At 43.7% G+C, this 26,940-nt stretch overlaps 2 protein-coding genes and 1 pseudogene across 5 annotated transcripts in view; 1 reads left to right on the forward strand and 2 right to left on the reverse strand.

Annotated features, from left to right (window-relative positions):
• Positions 1–16,263: 16,263 nt before the first annotated feature.
• On the reverse strand, positions 16,264–20,477 carry LOC311116999 (NADH dehydrogenase [ubiquinone] 1 beta subcomplex subunit 8, mitochondrial-like). The gene is made up of 5 exons (XM_084192008.1): positions 20,355–20,477; positions 19,798–19,924; positions 19,413–19,512; positions 17,054–17,209; positions 16,264–16,436 (listed from the first exon to the last, which is right to left on the reverse strand). The coding sequence occupies exons 1-5, from the start codon at positions 20,464–20,466 to the stop codon at positions 16,344–16,346; spliced, it is 588 nt and encodes a 195-aa protein (XP_084048134.1). The 5' UTR covers positions 20,467–20,477; the 3' UTR covers positions 16,264–16,343.
• A 1,750-nt stretch (positions 20,478–22,227) lies between these two features.
• Positions 22,228–23,581, reverse strand: LOC311117000 (glutathione peroxidase 1-like; annotated as a pseudogene). Its single transcript has 5 exons — positions 23,447–23,581; positions 23,172–23,265; positions 22,814–22,944; positions 22,422–22,552; positions 22,228–22,285 (listed from the first exon to the last, which is right to left on the reverse strand). The product of its transcript is annotated as a glutathione peroxidase 1-like (transcript).
• A 1,075-nt stretch (positions 23,582–24,656) lies between these two features.
• Positions 24,657–26,940, forward strand: part of LOC311116996 (F-box/LRR-repeat protein 15-like) — a 60,731-nt gene continuing 58,447 nt past the window's right edge. For 2 of the 3 annotated variants that reach the window (XR_014611535.1, XM_084192006.1), the window contains exons 1-3: positions 24,667–24,813; positions 25,103–25,262; positions 25,385–25,887. Coding sequence is in view for 2 of the 3 variants with exons in the window: in XM_084192006.1 (XP_084048132.1) it covers positions 24,788–24,813; positions 25,103–25,262; positions 25,385–25,887 (689 nt within the window). In the remaining variant the exon portion in view is untranslated. Of the gene's footprint in view, positions 24,814–25,102; positions 25,263–25,384; positions 25,888–26,940 lie in introns of all 3 variants that reach the window. The other variant, XM_084192005.1, reaches the window with a different exon arrangement.

Here is a 26,940-nt window from a genome sequence, read left to right on the forward strand (position 1 = left end):
ATACAACAGGTGTAAACCTTACAGTGAAATGCTTACTTACCTTAACCAACAATGCAGTTCAAGAAAGAGTTAAGAAAATGTTTACTAAATAAAATAACTAAAAAAACAAAATAAAAGTAACACAATAAAATAACAATAACGAGGCTATATACAGGGGGTACCGGTACCGAGTCAATGTGCAGGGGTACAGATTAGTGGAGGCAATTTGTACATGTAGGCAGGGGTAAAGTGACTATACATAGATAATAGACAGCGGGTAGCAGCAGCGTAAAAACAAATGGAGGGGAGGGGGGGGGGGGGGGGGTCCATGTAAATAGTCTGGGTGGCCATTTTATTAATTGTTCAGCAGTCTTATGGCTTGGGGGTAGAAGCTGTTAAGGAGCCTTTTGGTCCTAGACTTGGCGCTCCGGTACCGCTTGCCGTGCGGTAGCAGAGAGAACAGTCTATGACTTGGGTGACTGGAGTCAGACATTTTTTGGGGCCTTCCTCTGACACCGCCTAGTATATAGGTCCTGGATGGCAGTAAACTTGGCCCCAGTGATGTACTGGGCCATACGCACTACCCTCTGTAGCGCCTTACGGTCAGATGCCGAGCAGTTGCCATACCAGGCGGTGATGCAACTGGTCAGGATGCTCTCGATGGTGCAGCTGTAAAACTTTTTGAGAATCTGCGGACCCATGCCAAATCATTTCAGTCTCCTGAGGGGGAAAAGGTGTTGTCGTGCCCTCTTCCTTTACATAAGTATTCACACCACTGAGTCAATACAGAGTGGAATAGAATCACCATTGGAAGTGATTACAGCTGTGAATCTTTCTGGGTAAGTCTGTAAGAGCTTTGCACACCTGGATTGTACAATATTTGCATATTACTCTTAAAAAAATTCTTCAAGCTCTGTCAAGTTGGTTGTTGATCATTGTTAGACAGCCATTTTCAAGTCTTGCAATAGATTTTCATGCCGATTTAAGTCAAAACTGTAACTAGACCACTCAGGAACCTTCAATGTTGTCTTGGTAAGCAACTCCTGTGTAGATTTGGCTTTGTGTTTTAGGTTATTGTCATGCTGAAAGGTGAATCTGAACCAGGTTTCCCTCTAGGATTTTGCCTGTGCTTAGCTCCATTCTATTTAGCTCTAACTCATTTTTAAAATATATATACAGCTGCGGAAAAAATTAAGAGACCACTGCAAAATTATCAGTTTCTCTGGTTTTACTATTTATAGGTATGTGTTTGGGTAAAAATAACATTTTTGTTTTATTCTATAATCTACTGACAACATTTCTCCCAAATTCCAAATAAGAATATTGTCATTTAGAGCATTTATTTGCAGAAAATGACAACTGGTCAAAATAACCAAAAAGATGCAGTGTTGTCAGACCTCAAATAATGCAAAGAAAATAAGTTCATGTTCAACACAATAGTAATGTTTTAACTTAGGAAGAGTTCAGAAATCAATATTTGGTGGAATAACCTGATTTTCAATCACAGCTTTCATGCGTCTTGGCATGCTCTCCACCAGTCTTTCACATTGATTTTGGGTGACTTTATGCCACTCCTGGCGCAAAAATTCAAGCAGCTCGGCTTTGTTTGATGGCTTGTGACCATCCATCTTCCTCTTGATCACATTCCAGAAGTTTTCAATGGGGTTCAGGTCTGGAGATTGGGCTGGCCATGACAGGGTCTTGATCTGGTGGTCCTCCATCCACACCTTGATTGACCTGGTTGTGTGGCATGGCGCATTGTCCTGCTGGAAAAAACAATCCTCAGAGTTGGGGAACAATGTCAGAGCAAAAGGAAGCAAGTCTTCTTCCAGGACAACCTTGTACGTGGCTTGATTCATGCGTCCTTCACAAAGACAAATCTGCCCGATTCCAGCCTTGCTGAAGCACCCCCAGATCATCACCGATCCTCCACCAAATTTCACAGTGGGTGCGAGACACTGTGGCTTGTAGGCCTCCGTCTAACCATTAGACGACCAGGTGTTGGGCAAAGCTGAAAATTGGACTCATCAGAGAAGATGACCTTACTCCAGTCCTCTACGGTCCAATCCTTATGGTCTTTTGCAAACCTCAGCCTGGCTCTTCTTTGCTTCTCATTGATGAAGGGCTTTTTTCAAGCTTTGCACGACTTTAGCCCTGCCCCTAGGAGCCTGTTTCGAACCGTCCTCGCCATGCACTTCACTCCAGCTGCCGTTTGCCATTCTTTTTGTAGGTCACTTGATGTCATCCTACGGTTGTTGAGTGACATTCGAATGAGTTGGCGGTCATCCCGGTCAGTAGAGAGTCGTTTTCGCCCTCTGCCGGTCTGTAGCTTTGTTGTCCCCAGTGTCTGCTGCTTGACCTTGTTCTTATGAACCGCCATCTTTGACATTTTAAGGATGGAAGCAACCTGACGCTCACTGTATCCCTCTGCCAGTAAAGCCAGAATTGACCCCTTATTTTCCTCACTCAAAACTTTCCTTTTCAACTCTTTTGGCATGGTCAATAGTTATTTTTTGATTAATATTACTTTTGAGGTACTATTAGCACTGTTTTTGCCATCCAGCTGGTCCTATTACAAGAGGATAGTGATGACAACAGCAGTGGTTTTTATACTTTTCCTCACTAAATAAGATTTGGTTCAGGTGATCACCTAATCAGTACCTAATTCAGTAGAATGAGGTGTGCCTGTGTTGGAATTCAACAGACACTGGAATGGAATGACTGTCATACATGTAGAGATGCTGATTTAAGAAAGATTTGCAGTGGTCTCTTAATTTTTTCCACAGCTGTATATTCTTCTTCTTCTTCAATGTTTTATTGGCGTACTACATCCCAAAATGTGTATTGCCGCCACCTACTGGGTGGGGTAAAAACAGAGATACTTTAACAAAAAAAAAGATACATATTATTCTCAAAAAAATAAACAAAAGTCCATGTCCTCCTTCACTTGGTAAAATGTACTCAGATCCCTACAAAAGTCCATGTCCTCCATCACTTGGTAAAATGTACTCAGATCCCTACACAGGCTCTGGGGCCTGAGAGGGGGAAGCATCCTCAGACAGTATTCCCTGCAAAGTATCAGCCGTGAAATCCTGGAGACCCAATAACTTTTAGACGCTTTCACAATGATTTCCATTTTCTTAGATTTTTTGTTAGTTTGTCCTGTACAATGAATCACCCCCGCAATAAACGCAACAAAATCCACCTTCTTCACGATTAATATTTCAGGATCTCTCAACTGACTGTCATCCACAGACTGTTGGGCATCATCCTCTGCCATAGCTTCATCATCTCTACTCGCTGCTTCGACAGTTTTCACTGCCTCTGGTCACCTTCTCGACAGCCCTGATCCTTTCTACTTTGACCTCCTTCACCCAAACAGGGAACTCTGGAACCTGATTCCCATCACAATTGCAACACCGTGCATCCTCAGACTCTTCAACAATGATATGCCGTTTGCAAACACTTGACACGTCGCCAAACTTTACATTTATGAAATTGAAGTTGCTTTTGTACATAAGCTCCCACCGCATATCTCAAAAAACCCAGCTTTCCATGGGTCGGGGGAGAACTTCTTCATCAAACATCAATAATACAGAAAGCCTTCCCTCATCCTTTCCATTCACAGTGCGGGTTAAGCGACGTGAATCAACTATTCCTGGCATGTTCATCTTAAACGATGAAGCCTCAATATCCATAGAGACACCAGATATGACACCTTTTATCGGTGCCCTACACCGATGATCATAGCATTCCACTTCACGCGTCGATAATTTTACATCCACAGTGCTTTCTCCTTTTGACACACATGAAATCAACATTACATTTACATTTACGTCATTTAGCAGACGCTCTTATCCAGAGCGACTTACAAATTGGTGCATTCACCTTATGATAGCCAGTGGGACAAGCGCTTTACAATTATTATTATTTTAATTTTTTGGGGGGGTGGGGTAACACCACTCCACTCCTGGTCACTCTGACTGACTCCACTTCTCCCAATGCATCCTTCACCATCTTTGTGACCGCAAACTGGTTTCCCCCCAAAAAAAACATCCTTGCTCATGAATCGCACTCCAACAAGGAATGAGGCATTATCATACCGAGGCTTATCTTGATTTACAGCTTTAGGCCTTTTAGCTCCATTTTTAGATGTTACAGTATTCCACTCCTTTCCTCTAGCTTCACTCGCGCCAACAGAATCAAGCATTACCTATGCTTCCTCTATTGCTCTCCCACCTCTGGTAAGCAACTCGTGTATATTTGGCCTTGTGTTTTACATTATTGTCCTGCTGAAAGGTGAATGTGTCTCCCAGTGTCTGTTAGAAAGCAGAAAACCAGGTTTTCCTCTAAGATGTAGCCTGTGCTAAGCTTCATTCCATTTTATCAAAAAAAAAAAAAAAAAATCCCTAGTCCTTGCCGATGACAAGCATACCCATAACCAACGTTCCCTCTAAACTGTGCGCGTAGGCGGGCGCGCCACTCCCTAGGACTGCCACACAGCCTGCGCAGAGAAGCACCAGATTGAACTTCACTCAACTTTCTAGAGATTTCCCCCGTTAGTTAACACTATCAACGTTTCCCTTTTCTGTGGGAATTGTGATCAAATCAACGCAATATTAGCCACTTTCAATGCAACATACCGAAACAAAACGAACTATGCAAGACTTAGTATGCAATATATTTTTGTTGTAGGCAGAACGCATCAGTGTAGGATTTTATTTAATTGACAAGCACCACTCAGCCCATACACTACAGACTGGTGAGGCATAACCAATCAGAGCTGCAGTAGGCCTATATGCAAATAGACCGTTGCCATATATGGATCTGTGCCGTTGACTTTGAACTGTGTTTACAGCATGAGTGGTCTCGCGTAGATGCGCTTGTTTTCAGATCAAATCGAGTGCAGTATGTTGCCACGTGTGTACAGTTGTTCATATCCTTTGCTAGTTAGTGAGTTATTAGCCCAGTTATAGATAATTTGTAGTCAGCAATAGGGGAGTGATTGCTTCCTACACAAGCACAAAACGTGTGCATTTCTAGACATCTTTGAAAAGCAAGTCAGGTAAAGAGCTTTTTTTGTCTTGAAGGGGCAGTGTTGTATTTTGAGACAGGCTTGAATAAGCTAAGTAGCCAATAGGCAGAGGGGTAGCATAATTTGTCTGATTCTCTGTAATAATGGTATGGGAATAATAATGCATTTTATTTTGTAAAGTGGTTTCTTGTATCAAACAACACAACATGTTCAGTCACCTCAAGTCTCATGGAATGTAGGCCTACATTGAACACCACACATTGGCTGGTCCTGTAGGCTGAATGATAGAACAGCTATTTCCATGTTAAAATGTTACGGATGCATTTTATCCATTGTTTTTGATGGTAGGCCACTCTGGTAGGCCGACATTATGATCAAATAACCACAGTAGCCTACTTGACCACTGTTAAAACTGTAATTTAAAGCGGGGACAGCCTCAGTGTTCAGAGTAAAACGCAAAATGGAAGTTGTACAGACTTTTCACAACATTCAAGTTTGCGCTCAGCAGGCCCGAAATTTGCACAGTGCCGAAATTGTTTTGAGGGAACATTGCCCATAACATGATGCAGCAACCACCATGCTTGAAAATATGAAGAGTGGTACTCAGGGATGTATTGTGTTGGATTTGCTCCAAACATAACGCTTTGTATTCAGGACATGAAGTTAATTTCTTTGCTGTTTTACTTTAGTGCCTTATTGCAAACAGGATACATGTTTTGGAATATTTATATTCTGTACAGGCTTCCTTCTTTTCAGTCTGTCATTTAGGTTGGTATTGTGGAGTAACTACAATGGTGTTGATCCATCCTCAGTTTTTAATTACAGCCATTAAACTCTAACTGTTTTAAAGGCCTCATGGTAAAATCCCTGAGCGGTTTCCTTCCTCTCCGGCAACTGAGTTAGGAAGGAGGCCTGTATCTTTGCAGTGACTGGGTGTATTGATACACCATCCAAAGCATAATTAATTACTTCACCATGCTCAAAGGGATATTCAAATGTACGCATTTTTATATCTACCAATAGGTGCCCATTGCGAGGCATTGGAAAAACCTCCCTGTTTTTTCTGGTTGAATCTGTATTTGAGATTCACTGCTCGACCTTACAGATAATTGTATGTGTGGGGTACAGAGACGAGGTAGTCATTCCAAAATCATGTTAACCCCTATTATTGCACACAGTGTGTCCATGCAACTTATTATGTGTCTTGTTAAACAGAATTTCACATTTACATTATGGGGTATTGTGTGTAGGCTAGTGACACAAAGTCTCAATTTAATCCATTTTAAATTCAGGCTGTAACAACTAAATGTGGGAAAAGTCAAGGGGCGTGAATACTTTCCGAAGGCACTGTAGTTGAAATTGGGTGTTGTAGTAGTGACTGTATGCACTATGGAAGTGAAGCAGCATTTTCAAGGATGTAGCCTTGTAGTTTTTTGAACCGTTGTAGGCTTTTTGAATGGTCTTCAAAATGGGCAAAAAAAGTAGTCAATGGTCTTCAGCGCAAAAACGTCATTTGGCAGAAGTAAATTCATCCACACACAAATATAATTTGATATATCCTAAATGACCACGTTTTCACAAATTTGATATAATTGTCAAGCCCATTAAAAAATATTAGGGGACAGGACTCAGAGGTATGACGTAGGAAGACGTCACTTGTGCAGCGTTTTGCAGTAGTGGGATAGTATCCTTTAATGATAAAGTCACCCTAAATTAGATATCACGTAGCCCCATAATGTACTATGATATATCAAGGACTACATTTAAATACACAAACAAGTCATTGTCCATTTACCATGTAGCCTAATTAATTAGCCTACCATGTATTTACCATGCCAATTGGCTATTTTTTAATTTTTTATTTCACCTTTATTTAACCAGGTAAGCCAGTTGAGAACAAGTTCTCATTTACAACTGCGACCTGGCCAAGATAAAGCAAAGCAGTGCGATTAAAAACAACAACACAGAGTTACATATGGGGTAAAAAAAAACATAAAGTCAAAAATACAACAGAAAATATATATACAGTGTGTGCAAATGTAGCAAGTTATGGAGGTAAGGCAATAAATAGGCTATAGTGCAAAATAATTACAATAGTATTAACACTGGAATGCTAGATGTGCAAGAGATTATGTGCAAATAGAGATACTAGGGTGCAAAAGAGCAAAATAAATAACAATATAGGGATGAGGTAGTTGGGTGGGCTAATTTCAGATGGGCTGTGTACAGGTGCAGTGATCGGTAAGGTGCTCTGACAACTGATGCTTAAAGTTAGTGAGGGAGATAAGAGTCTCCAGCTTCAGAGATTTTTGCAATTCGTTCCAGTCATTGGCAGCAGAGAACTGGAAGGAATGGCGGCCAAAGGAGGTGTTGGCTTTGGGAATGACCAGTGAGATATACCCGCTGGAGCGCATACTACGGGTGGGTGTTGCTATGGTGACCAATGAGCTAAGATAAGGCGGGGATTTGCCTAGCAGTGATTTATAGATGGCCTGGAGCCAGTGGGTTTGACGACGAACATGTAGTGAGGACCAGCCAACAAGAGCGTACAGGTCACAGTGGTGGGTAGTGTATGGGGCTTTGGAGACAAAACGGATGGCACTGTGATAGACTACATCCAATTTGCTGAGTGTTGGAGGCTATTTTGTAAATGACATCGCCGAAGTCAAGGATCGGTAGGATAGTCAGTTTTACGAGGGCATGTTTGGCAGCATGAGTGAAGGAGGCTTTGTTGCGAAATAGGAAGCCGATTCTAGATTTAACTTTGGATTGGAGATTCTTAATGTGAGTCTGGAAGGAGAGTTTACAGTCTAACCAGACACCTAGGTATTTGTAGTTGTCCACATACTCTAGGTCAGACCCGTCGAGAGTGGTGATTCTAGTCGGGTGGGCGGGTGCCAGCAGCGTTCGATTGAAAAGCATGCATTTAGTTTTACTAGTGTTTAAGAGCAGTTGGAGGCTACTGAAGGAGTGTTGTATGGCATTGAAGCTCGTTTGGAGGTTTGTTAACACAGTGTCCAATGAAGGGCCAGGTGTATACAAAATGGTGTCGTCTGCGTAGAGGTGGATCTGAGAGTCACCAGCAGCAAGAGCGACATCATTGATATACACAGAGAAAAGTGTCGGCCCAAGAATTGAACCCTGTGGCACCCCCATAGAGACTGCCATAGGTCCAGACAACAGGCCCTCCGATTTGACACACTGAACTCTATCTGAGAAGTAGTTGGTGAACCAGGCGAGGCAGTCATTTGAGAAACCAAGGCTATTTAGTCTGCCAATAAGAATGCGGTGGTTGACAGAGTCGAAAGCCTTGGCCAGGTCGATGAAGACGGCTGCACAGTACTGTCTATTATCAATCGCGGTTATAATATCGTTTAGGACCTTGAGCGTGGCTGAGGTGCACCCATGACCAGCTCGGAAACCGGATTGCATAGCGGAGAAGGTACGGTGGTATTCGAAATGGTCGGTGATCTGTTTGTTAACTTGGCTTTCAAATACTTTCGAAAGGCAGGGCAGGATGGATATAGGTCTGTAGCAGTTTGGATCTAGAGTGTCACCCCCTTTGAAGAGGGGGATGACCGAGGCAGCTTACCAATCTCTGGGGATCTCAGACGTTATGAAAGAGAGGTTGAACAGACTAGTAATAGGGGTTGCGACAATTTCGGCGGCTAGTTTTAGAAAGAAAGGGTCCAGATTGTCTAGCCCAGCTGATTTGTAGGGGTCCAGATTTTGCAGCTCTTTCAGAACATCAGCTGTCTGAATTTGTGTGAAGGAGAAGTGGGGGGGGGCATGGGCAAGTTGCAGCGGAGGGTGCAGAGTTGGTGGCCGGGGTAGTGGTAGCCAGATGGAAAGCATGGCCAGCCGTAGCAAAATGCTTGTTGAAATTCTCGATTATTGTAGATTTATCGGTGGTGATAGTGTTTCCTAGCCTCAGTGCAGTGGGCAACTGGGAGGAAGTGCTCTTATTCTCCATGGACTTTACAGTGTCCCAAAACTTTTTGGAGTTAGTGCTACAGGATGCAAATTTCTGTTTGAAAAAGTTAGCCTTTGCTTTCCTGACTGCTTGTGTATATTGGTTCCTAACTTCCCTGAAAAGTTGCATATCGCGGGGGCTATTTGATGCTAATGCAGTACGCCACAGGATGTTTTTGTGCTGGTCAAGGGCAGTCAAGTCTGAGGAGAACCAGGGGCTATATCGGTTCTTAGTTCTGTATTTTTTGAATGGGGCATGTTTATTTAAGATTGAGAGGAAATTACTTTTAAGGAACAACCAGGCATCCTCTACTGACGGAATGAGATCTATATCACTCCTGAGTGGCGCAGTGGTCTAAGGCACTGCATCGCAGTGCTAACTGTGCCACTAGAGATCCTGGTTCGAATCCAGGCTCTGTCGCAGCCGGCCGCGACCGGGAGACTCATGGGCGGCGCACAATTGGCCCAGCGTCGTCTAGGGTAGGGGAGGGAATGGCCGGCAGGGATGTAGCTCAGTTGATAGAGCATGGCGTTTGCAACGCCAGGGTTGTGGGTTCGATTCCCACGGGGGGCCAGTATAAAAAAAAAAAAAATGTAATCACTAACTGTAAGTCGCTCTGGATAAGAGCGTCTGCTAAATGACCTAAATGTAAATGTAAAATGTAAATATCCATCCAGGATACCTGGGCCAGGTCAATTAGGAAGGGCTCCTCGCTAAAGTGTTTTAGGGAGCATTTGACAGTGATGAGGGGTGGTCGTTTGACCGCGGACCCGTTACGGACGCAGGCAATAAGGCAGTGATGGCTGAGATCCTGGTTGAAGACAGCTGAGGTGTATTTAGAGGGTATGTTAGTCAGGATGATATCTATGAGGGTACCCATGTTTACGGATTTAGGGTTGTACCTGGTAGGTTCGTTGATAATTTGCGTGAGATTGAGGGCATCTAGTTTGGATTGTAGGATGGCCGGGGTATTAAGCATATCCCAATTTAGGTCACCAAGCAGTATGAACTCTGAGGATAAATGGGGGGCAATCAATTCACATATGGTGTCCAGGGCACAGCTGGGGGCCTGTAGCAAGCGGCAACAGTGAGAGACTTATTTCTGGAAAGGTGGATTTTTAGAAGTAGAAGCTATTGGACTATCCACTGATCTCCAGTCCCAAAGCTCTCTCTCTCTCTCTCTCTCTCTCTCTCTCTCTCTCTCTCTCTCTCTCTCTCTCTCTCTCTCTCTCTCTCTCTCTCTCTCTCTCTGCATGCTGGGAGTGTTTGGTGCGTGCTGGGAATTGTTTGAGTGAGTGCTAAGTGCGAGTGTTGTGTAGAGTTAGATATCCTGGGTTTTCCTTTTCTTGGTGATATCCTTTTTTTCTTCTATGCATGATTAAGGTTATTATTTCTATTTTTTTGTTGCGGTAGAATTAAGTATATTGTTTTTCGTGTCGAAATTACCCTGATTTTGGTGGGGATGGCGGCCCGAATCGGAACGCCGTCCCTGTCACTTCGGCACGGCTTTAGGTGTGTTACTGAAGCTACTGTCACGGTGGAAGAGGTTTTGGTCGCCGTAGGAGAGAAGGTAGGATATGAGAATGTTGCTTATGCGTCACGGATGAATAAAGCGGTGGTGGTATTTCTTAAAGAAGAGCGCCTTGTTGATCGCATGGTTGAGCATGGCATACTTCTTAAAGGAATGTTTATTCAAGTTACGCCGCTTTTTTCTCCGTCAACAAGGGTAACGATTTCAAATGTACCGCCGTTCATTCCAAATGAGCTATTGGAGCGCGAGTTATTGCGCTTTGGGAAGTTTGCAAGTTCAATTAAGGTTGTCCCATTGGGTTGCAAACACCCGGCGTTGAAACAGGTAATGTCGTTTCGGCGACAGGTGTTTATGTTTTTGGACTCACCGGAACAGACTTTGGAGTTATCGTTTAAAGTCAAGTATGACAATAGATTGTATATGGCTTATGCTAGTACAGGTAGTCAACGGTGTTTTGAGTGTGGGGATGTTGGTCATAAGCGACATGCTTGCCCGAAAAGGGAGAAGGCAGAGGGAGGGGCGCAGGTGGTCCTCGTAACGCCTGGGCCCACTGATGTAGGAAGAGGTGGGCTGACAGTGGTAGAGCAGCCGCACGCATCTGTTGCTGAGGAACAAGTTGTCCGTGTTGAGGGCACAGAGGTGCAACTTGTACCAGAGGGAAATGTTATGCAGGGGGATTTTTTTGTTGTAGAAGGTAAGGATGGATCTGAAGGGCCATTTCCTCAGACTGGTGAGGAGGTGCCCAGTACGAGTGCGGTGGTACAGGAGGGGGTACATGTGGAGCTAATCTCCCAGGTAGTGGAGGAGATGCCCACTACAAGTAATGGGTTACAGGAGAGGGTTCATGTGGAGCTCATCTCCCAGGTAGTGGAGGAGATGCCCACTATGAGTGCTGGGGTACAGGGGGGGCTAGTCTCCCAGGTAGTGGAGGAGATGCCCACTATGAGTGCTGGGTTACAGGGGGGGCTAGTCTCCCAGGTAGTGGAGGAGATGCCCACTACGAGTAATGGGGTTCAGGTGGGGCTAGTCTCCCAGGTAGTGGAGGAGATGCCCACTACGAGTAATGGGGTTCAGGTGGGGCTAGTCTCCCAGGTAGTGGAGGAGATGCCTGGTACGAGTGATGGGGTGCAAGTGGGGAGTGTTGAAAGGGATGTGGTAGAGGGGAGTCAGTGGTCTGTGGCCTCAGTTGAGGAGGATCAGGAGAAGGATATGGATATGGATATCTCTCTTGATACGGTATCAGCTGGTGAGGACTCAATTTACGATCTAGAGGAGGTAAAAGGGTTTCTGGATCAGACTTTTGGGAAATCTGTCAAATTGGCAGATTATTTTGATGTTGATAAGTTTGTGAGGTCAGCTGTGATGTTACAGAAGACGGTGGGGTTAGACCAGTTGAGTGAGAAGAAGCGGTTTCGCTTGAGGAAATTTGTTACTGCTGTTGCAGCAGCAAAGGGTGGTGGGAAACGTGGTCAGGTTAAGAGAAAATTTAAATAATGATGATGATTATGCCTCATAGGGTGTTCTATTCTCTTTGTCTGGTTTCTCTGTGGTATCTTCTGCTTTTCCTTTTTATTTTCTATATGGAGGTACTAAGGGTAGGTTCTCTCAACATTAATGGAGGAAGGGACAGGAATAAGAGGGCTTGGGTATTAGAAGTAATAAAACAGAAAAGGCTTAATGTAGTTTTCCTACAGGAGACACATAGTGATGAGGAAAATGCGGCTGACTGGGGTATGTGGTGGGAGGGGCAGCATATACTCAGTCATGGTACTAATTTCAGTGCTGGGGTGGCAATCTTGTTTTCTTCAGGCTTAGGGGTGACTGTGGTATCTACAACAGAGATTGTCAAGGGTCGGGTTTTATTGGTCAAGGTGGATGTTATGGGGTTTTTGTTTGTTTTTTTGAATGTTTATGCTCCTAATGAGGGTACAGAGCGTATTGTTGGTTTTGATAAAATAAAGGAAACCTTAAGACAGTGTGACCAAGAGGGGTGTATGGTTTTAGGGGGGGACTGGAACTGTACAGTGGATTTTACTGTTGATCGCACCGCTGAAGAACCTCACCTGCGGTCAGCAATTTGTCTGTCTGGTCTATTAACTGAGTTTGAGCTTTCTGATGTGTGGAGAGTAAGGAATGCAAAAGTTAGGCAGTACACATGGCTAAAAGTTAATGAAGGTCATGTCAGTGCAGCAAGGTTAGACAGGTTGTATGTATCTGAGCAATACTGTAGTAGGGTTGGAAGGTGTGACATTACTCCTGTGGGTTTCTCTGATCACCATATTGTCACTGTTGATATTCACTTGTCCTGTCCACGAAGGTCATCATCTTATTGGTATTTTAATGTTAAATTGTTACATGATGTCATGTTTTGTGAAAGGTTTTTGTTGTTTTGGGAAAAATGGAGGGTTACAAAAGGGAATTTTGAGTCCTTGAGACAATGGTGGGAGGTTGGGAAGGCCCAAATACGATTATTTTGTCAACAGTATACTGCTCTGTCTCGAATTGAAGTTAAAGAGACTATCAGGGCCCTTGAGCAGAACATTAAATCTATTGAATTGAAGTTGCTCACTCAGAATGACCCCGGACTAGTCATGAACTTACAGGACAAGAAACATGAATTGAGGTCGTTTCTGCATGAAAGAGTGAAGGGTGCCTTGATTAGGTCTCGTTTCGCTTCCCTCAAGGATATGGATGCTCCTAGTGCTTTTTTTTAAAACCTAGGACAGTCGACATTGCAACGTAAACAGATGGTCTGCCTTCGTCTCCCTGATGGGAAGGTGACCACGGATGACAGTGAAATGCGTCAACATGCCGTGGATTTCTATTCTGCCCTCTATAAGGCGGAGGATTGTGACTCTCTGTGTACTGAACAGTTGTTACACGGTCTTCCTCAATTGGGACCTGAGCAAAGAGTCGCATTGGACTCTGACATTACACTGCAAGAGCTGTCCACAGCAGTTATGCAGCTCTCAACAGGCCGAGCCCCTGGCATTGATGGTTTACCATCTGAGTTTTACAAGCACTTTTGGGGGTCTATTGGGGAGGATTTTTATGAAGTGGTGTGTGAATCTTTTCATGAGGGCTCTCTTCCTGTATCTTGTCAACGTGCGGTACTTTCACTGTTGCCAAAAAAGGGGGATTTGGCTCTCATAAAAAATTGGAGACCTGTTGCTTTGCTGTGTGCAGAATATAAAATTGTTTCTAAATGTCTCTCAAACAGGTTGAAAGAGTATCTGGGATTGTTGGTCCACAAGGACCAGTCCTACTGTGTACCTGATCGCTCTATTGTTGACAACTTGTTTCTAATAAGAGATGTTTTGGACATTTGTAAACTGTCTGATGTAAATGTGGGTTTACTTTCTTTGGATCAGGAGAAGGCTTTTGATCGTGTGGACCACCAGTACTTGTTTAAAACAATGAAAGCCTTTGGGTTTGGGGATGTTTTTTTGTCTTGGATGAAGTTACTGTATGCTGGGGCCTCGTGTATGGTGAAGGTGGGGGGTGGTTTGAGTTGTCCCATCCCTGTCCAAAGGGGCATCAGGCAGGGATGCCCAATTTCAGGGCAGTTATACAGTCTGGCGATTGAACCAATGCTTTGTTTTTTAAGAGCGAAGCTTACTGGTTTCTCTGTGCCAGGTGTAATGAAGGGTCCCACGATAGCACTGTCTGCGTATGCAGATGACGTGACAGTTTTTATTACAGGGGGTGAGGATGTTAAGGTTCTCTCAGACGCCTTAAAGGTGTATGAGGGGGCCTCATCAGCTAGAGTCAATTGGGGAAAGAGTGAAGCGCTGTGGGCAGGCCAGCTTCAGATGGGGTCCGCTCCACGGTTACCAGGGGGGCTTCAGTGGGGCAGAGATGGGATGAAGACTTTGGGGGTTTTTCTAGGCTCCGATGTCTTTCAGAAAAAGAACTGGGAGGGTGTAGTGGAGAAAGTGTGTGCCAGACTGTCAAGATGGAAATGGGTGCTGCCCCAGCTGTCTTATAGGGGAAGGGTACTGGTAGCTAATAACCTAGCTGCCTCTACCCTGTGGCACAGACTAATGATTTTACAGCCACCAAAGGGTCTGATACAAGAGCTTCAGAGGACCCTTGTCAACTTCTTCTGGTCTGGACAACATTGGATTAAAGCTTCAGCCCTGTACCTGCCACTGCACGAGGGTGGGCAAGGCCTGGTGGACATTTCTTCCAGGATCATGGCTTTCCGGCTTCAAGCAGCCCAGAGACTGTTGTACAGTGACGGTTCTAGCTGGGTTGACACAGCCTACGCATTGATGAGGAGAGCGGGCTGTTTGGGCTTAGACAAGCACATTTTCCTCTTAAAGCTGGAGGGGGGTGAGTTGCCTGGCCTGACTCCATTTTATGAGTCTGTTATGCAGGCTTGGAGAGTTCTGGTCAAGTCCCGTAAGGCCTGCACGCCACCAGGGATGTGGCTTTTTGAAGAGCCTCTTTTTCACAACACTGCCATCCAGTCCCGTGTTCTGGGTTCAGCTAGCCTACGTTCATGCCTGTTAGGCGTGGGGTGTACTAAGCTGGGTCATCTGATGTGGAACAGGAATAGGTCGTTGGAGGAGCTGGGAGAAAGAGCGGGGATCCGATCGTCTCGCCTACGGAGGAAGGTCGTCGCTGAGGTCTGTGATTCCTTGCCAGTACTTCATCTGCAGTATGTGACTGACACTTCCAATTCTGATCGGTGGAAGGAGGGTCTGGATTATGTGTTCCCTGCACTGATTGTTAGTGCTGCGGCGGGGGCATTCGAGGAGGACGTGGGGATGCTGCTTTCCTTCGATACCCCGGAGCTGGGGGAGTTCAAGGAGGTGGGAAAGAAGGCCATGTACAGAATATGTGTAAAGGTGTCCCATGCCTCTTCCCTGGAAGGGGTAAAATCGACGAGGTGGGCGGGTGTGCTTGGTCCAGGTGCCTCCCCAAAAGGCTGTTGGCGAACATTATACAAACTGCCTATTGATAAGAGGACAGCTGACCTCCAATGGAGGATAATACATGGAGCCATAGCCACCAACATGTATCTGGTACACCTGGATCCTACTGTTGGGGAGGGGTGTCCATTCTGTGCTCAGTCTGAAACACTGGCACATCTGTTTTTACAGTGTCCCAGGTTGGTCGGGATGATTGACCTGATCACTAATTGGTTCTCAGCTCTGGGAGAGGTTTTCTCTTCCCAACTGTATATATTTGGGCCAAAGTACAGGTTTAGTCAGAAAGCTGTAGTTGTGTTGCTTAATTTTGTGTTAGGGGCAGCAAAATTAGCCATATGGAAGACCCGAAAGAACAGTATTCGGGGACAGGGGTCTGTGGATGTGGTGGGAATGCTGGAGGGAATGTTGGCAGCAAGACTAAGAATTGAGTTTGCCTATTATAAACTGGTCAACAATATTGATCTGTTTATGAGTATATGGGGCATTCAGATGCTGTTGTGTTCAGTTACTGTGGAGGAGGAATTGGAGTTGTGTTTTTAATTGATGTGTAAATACGGTTTTGTATGAGTATTTGTGTGGTGGGCTCCCAGACCCAATAAAGATTATTTCTCTCTCTCTCTCTCTCTCTCTCTCTCTCTCTAACCAGAGCTACGGGAAGCAGGCGACGACACGGATAAGTTATATCAAAAAGTTGTATGCAAGCAACCTATTCCAGAGCTGTCTGCACGTTTTAAAGTTTGAATGGCTTTTCCATCTTAAAAGGCTTTTAGAAGGAGTAGCGTTCCAAAGAATAAAGATACAGGTCAAAGATTGGGAGTGTGACTGAGGAAGTCACACTAATAATGATTTATTACAGACAGAAATATACACATTTAGAGAAGCAGATATTTAAATGTTAAAATGTTTGACTTCTTCAGGTTGTTTCTCGGGATCCCCTCCTCTCTCTAGGTGCAGGCTGCTGTAAGGGTATTGTTTCGGTGCCTGGAATAGAGAACAGGGATTACCTAACAGGGGGCATCAGACAGGATGTACCTGTTCACCTTTCCTACAGAAGAGGACATTTGATTTTTTGGGGGGTTTTCTTTAACAGGTGTTTGGTGACTATGTGTGTGAGAAAGGTGCACAATGGCCTTCAAGAAATACCAGAGAGCCATCATAATAAGGAAATGAAATAGGAAAATATAGTGGAATATGATAATTGTTCTTCAGTTACCAATGCATGTCTTCTCTCTATTGAATTGGTAGCAAGGCTAGGAAACAATGAAAAAACACTAATAGCAGTAGCACCATCTCCAACTCAGTGTACACCCGTCATTAAAATGTATTCAAAGGATCAGATCTGTTGCTCCAACTTAAATCCATTTTTTTTTGTGTCCACGGGACACATATGAGGGGTAGACCCAAAGGCTGTTATTGGATAAGTCCTTTTCAATTCCAGATGTCATAGTAAAGGGTCTTGAGATACCAAAATGGAAAGGGTTTCAATACAACAGGAAAGCATATATTTATATTAACTTCTGGTCTGTGACACCTTAGGGGTTACACCAGCGATTACAACCGAGACAAAGACTGTGATGCTTTCTCATTGCAATACTTACCACAGGCTGGTAAGATGGAAACTTCTCCCCAAGGTAGAACATCAGCAGCATGAATCCAACGAAACCAAACAGATGTTTGCACATCGTGTGCCAGTCAACAGGGCTGGGCGACGTGTCCACTCGATTCCTGATGAACATGTCAAAATCCCAGTGGATCTAGAAAGATAAAATGCAACAGGTGAGAAACCACTGTGAATGAGTCAGGGAAATACATGCGCTATGAGCAAATGATGATTAATAGCTTACACACATTGACGTAATGCCATTAAAATGTTTATGTACATAAATGTACAGTTACAGAAATCAAGTGGTGTACTGTGAACAATATATAGTAGGGCTGTGACAATACCAGTAATGCAATATTTAATGGCAAAAAAAATTACACGAAGCAGCTCAAACTCGTTGGTACTTTAAAAACCTGCTGTATGTAAAATATTGTGTGCTATAGCTTGGGAAATAAATTTGACTCTGGATGACAACATTAGGGCTGTTTTCCAAAAGAACTTAATCCACTTCATGTTTTGTTTTCTTGTCACGATACTAAACGAGTTTTGGGATACTGGTATCGTCCCGAACCTAATATATAGTCTTAGTCAGTCGTGTTGCCACGATACTAAACGAGTTTTGGGATACTGGTATCGTCCCCGACCTAATATATAGTCTTAGTCAGTCGTGTTGTCACGATACTTGTAGGCATGATTTATATATATATATATATATATATATATATATATATATATATACACACTGAAAAAGAAATATTAAACAACATGCAACAATAAAATATTTTATTAAGTTACAGTTCATAAGGAAATCTGTTAATTTAAATAAATTCATTAGGACATAATCTATGGATTTCACATGACTGGGAAAACAGATACCTTTAACAAAAAAAGGTAGTGTTGTGGATCAGAAAACCAGTCAGTATCTGGTGAGACCACCATTTGCCTCATGCAGCGCGACAGCCCCTTCGCATAGAGTTGATCAGGCTGTTGATTGTGGCCCGTGGAATGTTGTCCCACTCCTCTTCAATGGCTGTGCGAAGTTACTGGATATTGGCAGGAACTGGAACACGCTGTTGTACACGTCGATCCAGTGCATCCCAAACATGCTCAATGGGTGTCATGTCTGGTGAGTATTCAGGCCATGGAAGAATTGGGACATCTTCAGCTTCCAGAAATTGTGTACAGATCCTTGTGACATGGGCTGTGCTGAAATATGAGGTGATGGCGGCGGATGAATGTCACGACAATGGGCCTCAGGATCGCATCACGGTATCTCTGTGCATTCAAAACGGCCATCAATAAAATGCAATTTTGTTCATTGTCCGTAGCTTATGCCTGCCTGCCCATACCCCCACCATGGGGCACTCTGTTCACAACGTTGACATCAGCAAACCGCTCGCCCACACGACGCCATCTGCCCGGTACAGTTGAAACCGATATTCACCCGTGAAGAGCACAATTCTTCAGTGTGCCAGTGGCCATCGGAAGTGAGCATTTGCCCACTGAAGTCAGTTACGACACCGAACTGCAGTCAGGTTAAGACTCTGGTGAGGACGACAAGCACGCAGATGAGCTTCCCTGAGACGGTTTCTGACAGCTTGTGCAGAAATTCTTTGGTTATGCAAACCCCCAGTTTTCATCAGCTGTCCGGGTCGCTGGCCAACATTCAATTATCTGGCAACAGCTCTGGTGGACATTCCTGCAGTCAGCATGCCAATTACACGTTCCCTCAAAACTTGAGACATCTGTGGCATTGTGTTGTGTGACAATACTGCACATTTTAGTGGCCTTTTATTGTCCACAGCACAAGGTGCATCTGTGTAATGATCATGCTGTTTAATCAGCTTCTTGATATGACATGTCAGGTGGCTGGATTATCTTGGCAAATGAGAAATGCTCACTGACAGATATAAACCAATGTGTGTAACAAAATTTGAAAAATAAGCTTTTTGTGCATATGGAACATTTCTGTGATCTTTTATTTCAGCTCATGAAACATGGGACCAACATTTTACATGTTTCGTTTATATTTTTGCTCAGTGTAAGTATTGTGAGAGCGGATACTGTATCGTCACGATTAGTCAGTCAGTGTATAGAAATATACCCCATCTTACCACCTCTCCCCAGTTCCTCCTCCATCTTACCACCTCTCCCCAGTTCCTCCTCCATCTTACCACCTCTCCCCAGTTCCTCCTCCATATTACCACCTCTCCTCAGTTCCTCCTCCATCTTACCACCTCTCCCCAGGTCCTCCCCCATCTTACCACCTCTCCCCAGTTCCACCTCCATCTTACCACCTCTCCCCAGTTCCTCCTCCATCTTACCACCTCTCCCCAGTTCCTCCCCCATCTTACCGGCTCTCCCCAGTTCCTCCTCAGGTCAGGGTGGTCCCAGGAATACCAGGGGTCTCTCTCATGCTGGGATCTGTCTGGCAATTTTGGATAGTCTCCATACCTACAGAAACACAATACAACAGGAAAACAGTCCATATGTGAATAACCTTAGGTAATGCAGAAATCAGGAAATGTTAAAACTCCTATTGCTGTCCAATATTGGCTCTCATACCCTATATAGTGCATCCCATAGGGATATCAGTGAGTTCAACCCACAGGTTGAATTACCAAATCAATTTGCTAGTTGTTTGGCAAAGGAACATAGCTCCTGCTGTAATGGAGTGGTTATAGAGACCAGGAAAACAATGGCGTGTCCTTCCTTCTCCATGGTACCCAGCTTCCTTACCCCTCGCCATTATCGGGGATTGGTTCATAATCCTCCACCCTCATGTTGTACTTCTTTGCTGCTGCTGCTCTCTCCTCGGGGGTCTTGGGGTATGGACCTGGCAGCATGCCCTTGGAAGGTCCAGAGGCTATACAACATTTGGAAATTAGTCAATACAGTACCATTTATCCCTATGATCAACCAGAGTGTGATTGTCAGCTAGCTAACTAGCCGTTTGAGAGTAACGTTAGGAATTGAACAAACAAAAAAACTACCTAGCGTAGTTAGCACAAGTTATCCAAAGACAGTAACGTTAGCTGGCTAGGTAAACGTTTATGGGATCATCTAGCCTCCTATTTGATCGTAGATAGCTAGCTACATACTACTGAATAAAGCTTGTACTGACGTTAGTAAACAACTGAACGAGATGCAGCTCTGTTGTTAGCAAGCTAGGCTAGGTCAAGGTTAGCGAAACTCTGCCTTGCATGTTCTAACTTCCATTCCAACTTGATGCAGGCATTTTGCATTTGTACAACGATATCGCAGAAAGAAAAAGAAAAAAAGATCCATGAACCAACCTGCTCTGACTTGGGAGAGAAGCGCCGAGAAGCCTGGCCGTTTCCCATTGGAAAGAGCTCGAGCCCAATTTCTGAAACCCACCGCAGCCATGTTCAGTGGTCGCGGTGACATTGAACAGTGAAATACGCATGCGTCCCGTGATAACTACCGGAAAATCAAATGTTGATTTTTTTATATTTTCTTCTTCGGGATTTGGTGGGCGGATCGCATCCAACTTGTACGTGCATACACCGCCACCTACTGCACTGAAGTGATAGGCCAGTCACAGCCAACCTATATTACATTCTCTTAATTAGTCCTGTTCCTCTAAGAAAGTGAAATATAGCTCTAGACAACACCGCCTACACTCATTAAAAACCCACTACGGTCAAATACTTTGACCGTATTTGCTCCTGCACCATGCCAACGGCCTGGGAGGACGGGACACCACCCCTCAACACACCCTGTAACTCTTCTGAAGTCAAATCTCGTATACCCAAATACATCTCTGCATAAACATTGCACCTGAAACAACGCAGTGGATTCGCCACAAAAGCTCTAACAGGTTAACTGATATATCCTAACATGACTTTGTCGGGTAAAGACTCTGACTCAAAAGGCCTGACAGTGACTCCTCTGTTTCACCACCCTCCCCACCGGGTCTGCGACGCACCAAACGGCGGACGTCACAAACACCAGGAATCCTCAACTTCAATTGCTCCATCTCCACACGTATCGCTACCCCAGAAATCACTCCTTTCAATAGTGCCCTGTTCCTAAGAGCAAAGCAAGAAACAGATCTTGACCGAAGTTACGTGACACAGAGCACCTGCTCCCTCTTATCAGAAGAGACACAAACAAATATCACAAGTCCACTACAGGTTACCTTCACTCATTCAACTGCCCCCAACTCCTTTCTCACCCACCCTGAAACCACAAATGGACCCGACAAAAGGCAAGGGTCCACTTTCTCCAAAAATGTCACTCCTACTGGACCAGATTATTCTTTATCATGTCCAAACTCGGTGGTCCTCACCGCAGGTACTTCATCCTCACCCTCGTCAGGTTCCATCTCTGAGCTACTGGAGGACATATCCCTCTTTTTGCACTTGACGCCAACTTTCCTGATCACACCTGCCACCACATTTAATTCAACCTCACTGTCGTCACGTTCAATTTCCTTCTGTAGCTTTTCCAGAGGTTCTGTGCTATCCTCCATTCCATATTCACTCAAAACATGTTCCACTTTTCTCATTTTTTGATTGTCTGACATCTTATCACCTTAAAAAAATGGGTATTTTTTTCTGAATAGCAGTCTCTTTGATCAGAAAAACGTCAAAGTATAGAAATGTCAAACATAAAACTATCCAAATCATGAATTGTATTTTATCATCACACATCCATAAAGTGCTCAGTTAAATTGTGTATATTCTTTATGTATGGTATATCATTCCATACAAGCAGGTTTGAGTTTCTATGAGTCTGGAGACTCGGTTTTTCCCCTACTGTAGCCTACAAATAATGTTTTAACAATGTTAAACAATAAAAATGGACAACTTATTTTAAGATTTCAGGCAAAATATTTATTCACTTCCTCTGTTTTGCAACAATAACAAAGGGAGTAGTTACATTGAGAGCATGCTGATTACATGCCTACTGATCACCAACAAGGGCTGGAGGGTTCTGATACTCTGATAGGCCTACTAATCACCAACAAGGGCTGGAGGGATCTGATACTCTGAGTGAATGCACTGAAACTCAGAGTCCTTCTCCCTGCTCCATCAGATCCAGCTCAGCTGCATTTAGTCTGCATTTACTGAGAGATCGTCACTCTGCCTCTGCTGGCGAAGGACCCACTTTCTTGACAGCCATAAAGGGAACAGATGGCTCCATTTATAGAAGGCTTGCGATGTCTTTCTCCACGATCTCAGGAGGGCCATGAAGTTCATAACTGGGGAAAAGGAGAGGCCATTATAAAGTATTTTCAAATCTTGTTATTTGTAAACGAATTAACGAATGAATGATATGAATGAATGATTGATACATTTATTATACATTTTTTCTTCTTCTTCGTGTGATTAACTTACCGTCTGAAAGGCACCCCTTTAGAATCGATTAGAAACTTCTCAAAGTTCCAGCGAATGTCATTGACTTTGATGGGTGACCAGTAGAACTTCTTTATATCTCCTATGACAGGGTTCACATAGGGCAAAGACTCCTGTTGTAGAAGACATGAACAAAAGCTTTTAGTGAGGTCTGGAAGTCCATAAGGTATTCAACTTGACCCTAGAGTGAGGTACATAATAGTGCATAAGGACATGTCAAATATTCTACCACGTAGCCATCAATCTAGTTTGATGTGTCACTGTGCTAGTCCATTAAACATTTATGCTAGTATGAAAAATGTATGTACTCACTAAAAAACTGTAAGTCGCTCTGGATAAGAGCGTCTGCTAAATGACTAAAATGTCAAATGTACCTTGAGATAGGCGAAAAGAGGTTCTTCATTCAACCCGTTGACCTCGATCTTGCCAAACACAGGGAACTTGGGGACAAACCCCCCACCTGGCCTTACATACTTGAGAAGGTTGAGGGTTTCATGATTTACCTCTGAAGACACAACAACAACAAATACAACAGAACAGTAAGCTTATTAGTTCTGAAACAGAGACATTTAAAAAACAAACTGGTCTCGTCATCGTTGTTCCACATGACAAACAAGCATACTATGGGCCTACACGTGAGTGTTTTGATACTTAGCATTACTCCTGGAGACAAAGTAGGCCTATAAGTTACAACAGATCAAAAACACTTATTGTTATTTCAAAAAGACTTACCAGGTGCCTGAAGACCAAACTGATTGCAGGAGAATCCCAGGACAGTGAAGTTGAGGTCACCAAACATTTCCATGAGTGCATTCATTCTGTGGTACTGTTGGATGACCCACAGAATTAGAACACCACCTCAACATTCCCCTTGGAGAACAAAAACATTCCCCTTGGACTGACTGTAAAATATCTCTAATACTACAACACAATTAGGCCTATGTTCGCTGACCAGCATTAGGCTTTTAGCCTGTATAGGCTAGCACCATGAATCATCATTAGCCTACCTCCTCTATTGTTGACCCTCAGAAGGTGGCCATGTTGACAACGAGGAGCACCATGCCCCTGTAGTCACTGAGAGGAACGCTCTGACCGTCCAAGGTCTCAGCGCTGAAATCATAGATTGATTTAATGCACGCCATTATAGGATATACTTCTTCTTTTAGCTTGTAGCCTATATCCAGAGCAGGCAGTCAGGAGTGGGTATTCACTCAGCCACCCTGTTGGTCTTCCTCATTCAGGGAACCATAACTCTAGGCTCAGCAATTGTTCAGCATGGTTGACTCCATTGTGTCCCTGCCTGCTAAAAGGTGAATTGACAGGATGGTTATTTGTTCAGCAGTTTGCATGGGTATGCAGATCCTGTTAGTGACAGTTAGTCATTGGTTTCCTCTCATTTTTCCACTTGACAGGTATGTAGAAAAGCTATGCATCTATTGGAAATACTGTAGAACCATAGTAAACTAATATTGGTGCTGTTCCTGGGGGTCACTATAGAATAGTCCTCTGTAGCTCAATTGGTAGAGCATGGCGCTTGTAATGCCAGGGTAGTGGGTTCGATCCCTGGGACCACCCATACGTAAAAATGTATGCACACATGACTGTAAGTCGCTTTGGATAAAAGCGTCTGCTAAATGGCATATTATTATTATTATTATAATAGATTATCTATTTTACAATATAAAGAAAATACTATATTGTCAGATTATTGATTATTTTGTACATGGTAGAGAATTAAGTATGATCATCATAACCAAAGCTTAAATGGAATTGGATATTTCATTAATTGAGCCTATTGGTTATTACTGTGTCCAAGCTTGGCCTATACATTTTGTTTTCCATACATAATAAATTGCATTTGTAGAACGATTTTCATTTATTGACATGAATCAAAGCTCTTCACATTGTGAGCCACCATTGGATAATAAAATAATTCCTTCTGATAAAGAACTGATCAAGTCATTCCTTAAACTGACAGTGAGTGCGTATCGGTAAAATGCACATGCGTAGAATGTCACTTGGATCCTAATTTCACTTCATAACGTTCGGTCGTACATTTTTACCAAAACATTGCACATAATTGTCAAAGACCATCAATAATCATTCAAATTTATCATTTTTTCTCAGCTTTATTTATCCTAAAACAAACACATTTACTGTGATATAGAGTCACTATTCCTGCGCAGAGAGGTTGACTGTGCATTCTGGAACATACCCAGTGTTCGAACCCGGAAGTTCGGGAATACAGCCCAAAAAGCTGAGCTAGAAAGCTTTAACCAAGGCTCACAAGATAGCTACATGTACAACGACAGTTTGTTAGCTATCTCGCATATTTCTGTGGATTCAAAATGGATGCGGAAACAGAGTGTTGCAAGTATGTATTTTGTAAGCACACATGTATTTTTGTTTACCATAAAAAAGTGTCAGCGGAGCTAGCTAACCGTTAGCTACCGTAGCTTGCTACGGCAGTTGGAGAATGCATGCCCTGCCCTGTCTTGCAGAATCATCACATCATTCCTTATGGTTGAGCTAGCAAGCTAACGTATCTAACCATCAATCTAGTTTGTAGAGCTAGTTCAAACGCGAGGCAGACGTTGCTGTGTGACTGTGCTAGTCCATTAACTTGTTCATCATTTGATCAAGTTTTAAATGTCTGTTGGCAGATGTCACCTCTTGGATTTGCCCTGGGAGGATGTGCTGGTAACACACATCTTCTGCTACCTGCCATTACGCCAGCTGGTGCGGCTACAGAGAGTGAGCAAGCAGTTCTATGCCCTCATCCAGGTGTACCTGGCCAACTGTCGCATCTTTGACCTCACACAGGTAGGCCACACACTATCCATTCTATTTAGTCCAGGATTTCCTTAAAGTTTCTTGTACTGAAATGCTCATACACTATTTAGCCTAATACCCAGTTTACAATCACACTCCTGTAATGTTCCCAGATCGGGCCCAGCCTTCCCAAGGAGGCATTCAGCAACATACTAAGGGACAACAAAGTCCTTCAGAACTTGTCCGTCCAGAACTGCTCCGATTGGGTGACGGACAAGGAGCTGCTGCCTGTGATTGGCCAGAACCAGCACCTGCTGAGAGTGGACATGAGGGGGTGTGACCGGCTGACCCGTCACTCTTTAGTAGCCGTGTCGTTGAGCTGCACACACCTGGAGTACCTAGTCCTGGCCCACTGTGAGTGGGTGGACAGCCTGTCCATACGCAGCCTGGCGGACCACTGTGGGGGCCTGAGGTCCATCGACCTGACCGCCTGCCGCCAGCTCAAAGACGAGGCCATCTGTTATCTATCCAAGAAGTGTGTGAAGATGAGGTCGCTGTCTGTGGCGGTCAACGCCAACATTACAGACGTGTCTGTGGAGGAAGTGGCCAAGAACTGCAGGGAGCTGGAACAGCTAGACCTGACAGGCTGCCTGAGGGTTAGGAACAACTCCATCAGGTGCTGTTGTTTTGATACACTGACTGCTCAAATGATTGGTATCATCTCTCTGTGTGTGTGTGTGAGTGTGTGTGTGTATTTTGCTAATGTAGGTTATCTATATACTAGTCAGGTTTTATACTAGTCAGGTTTATATACTAGTCAGGTTTATATACTAGTCAGGTTCAGATACTTGTCAGGTTTATATACTAGTCAGGTTCATATACTAGTCAGGTTTATATACTAGTCAGGTTCTAGTCAGGTTCATATACTAGTCAGGTTTATATACTAGTCAGGTTCTAGTCAGGTTCAGATACTAGTCAGGTTTATATACTAGTCAGGTTCAGATACTTGTCAGGTTCATATACTAGTCAGGTTCTAGTCAGGTTTATATACTAGTCAGGTTCATATACTAGTCAGGTTCAGATACTAGTCAGGTTCTAGTCAGGTTCATATACTAGTCAGGTTTATATACTAGTCAGGTTCTAGTCAGGTTCATATACTAGTCAGGTTTATATACTAGTCAGGTTCTAGTCAGGTTCAGATACTAGTCAGGTTTATATACTAGTCAGGTTCAGATACTTGTCAGGTTCATATACTAGTCAGGTTTATATACTAGTCAGGTTCTAGTCAGGTTCATATACTAGTCAGGTTTATATACTAGTCAGGTTCTAGTCAGGTTCAGATACTAGTCAGGTTCAGATACTAGTCAGGTTCTAGTCAGGTTCATATACTAGTCAGGTTCAGATACTTGTCAGGTTCATATACTAGTCAGGTTCAGATACTTGTCAGGTTCATATACTAGTCAGGTTCAGATACTTGTCAGGTTCATATACTAGTCAGGTTCAGATACTTGTCAGGTTCAGATACTTGTCAGGTTCATATACTAGTCAGGTTCAGATACTTGTCAGGTTCATATACTAGTCAGGTTCTAGTCAGGTTCAGATACTAGTCAGGTTCAGATACTAGTCAGGTTCATATACTAGTCAGGTTCAGATACTAGTCAGGTTCATATACTAGTCAGGTTCAGATACTTGTCAGGTTCATATACTAGTCAGGTTCAGATACTTGTCA

This window comes from Coregonus lavaretus (assembly GCF_964263955.1).
Source record: "Coregonus lavaretus genome assembly, contig: HAP1_SCAFFOLD_349, whole genome shotgun sequence".
In the NCBI taxonomy this organism is placed as follows: Eukaryota; Metazoa; Chordata; class Actinopteri; order Salmoniformes; family Salmonidae; genus Coregonus; species Coregonus lavaretus.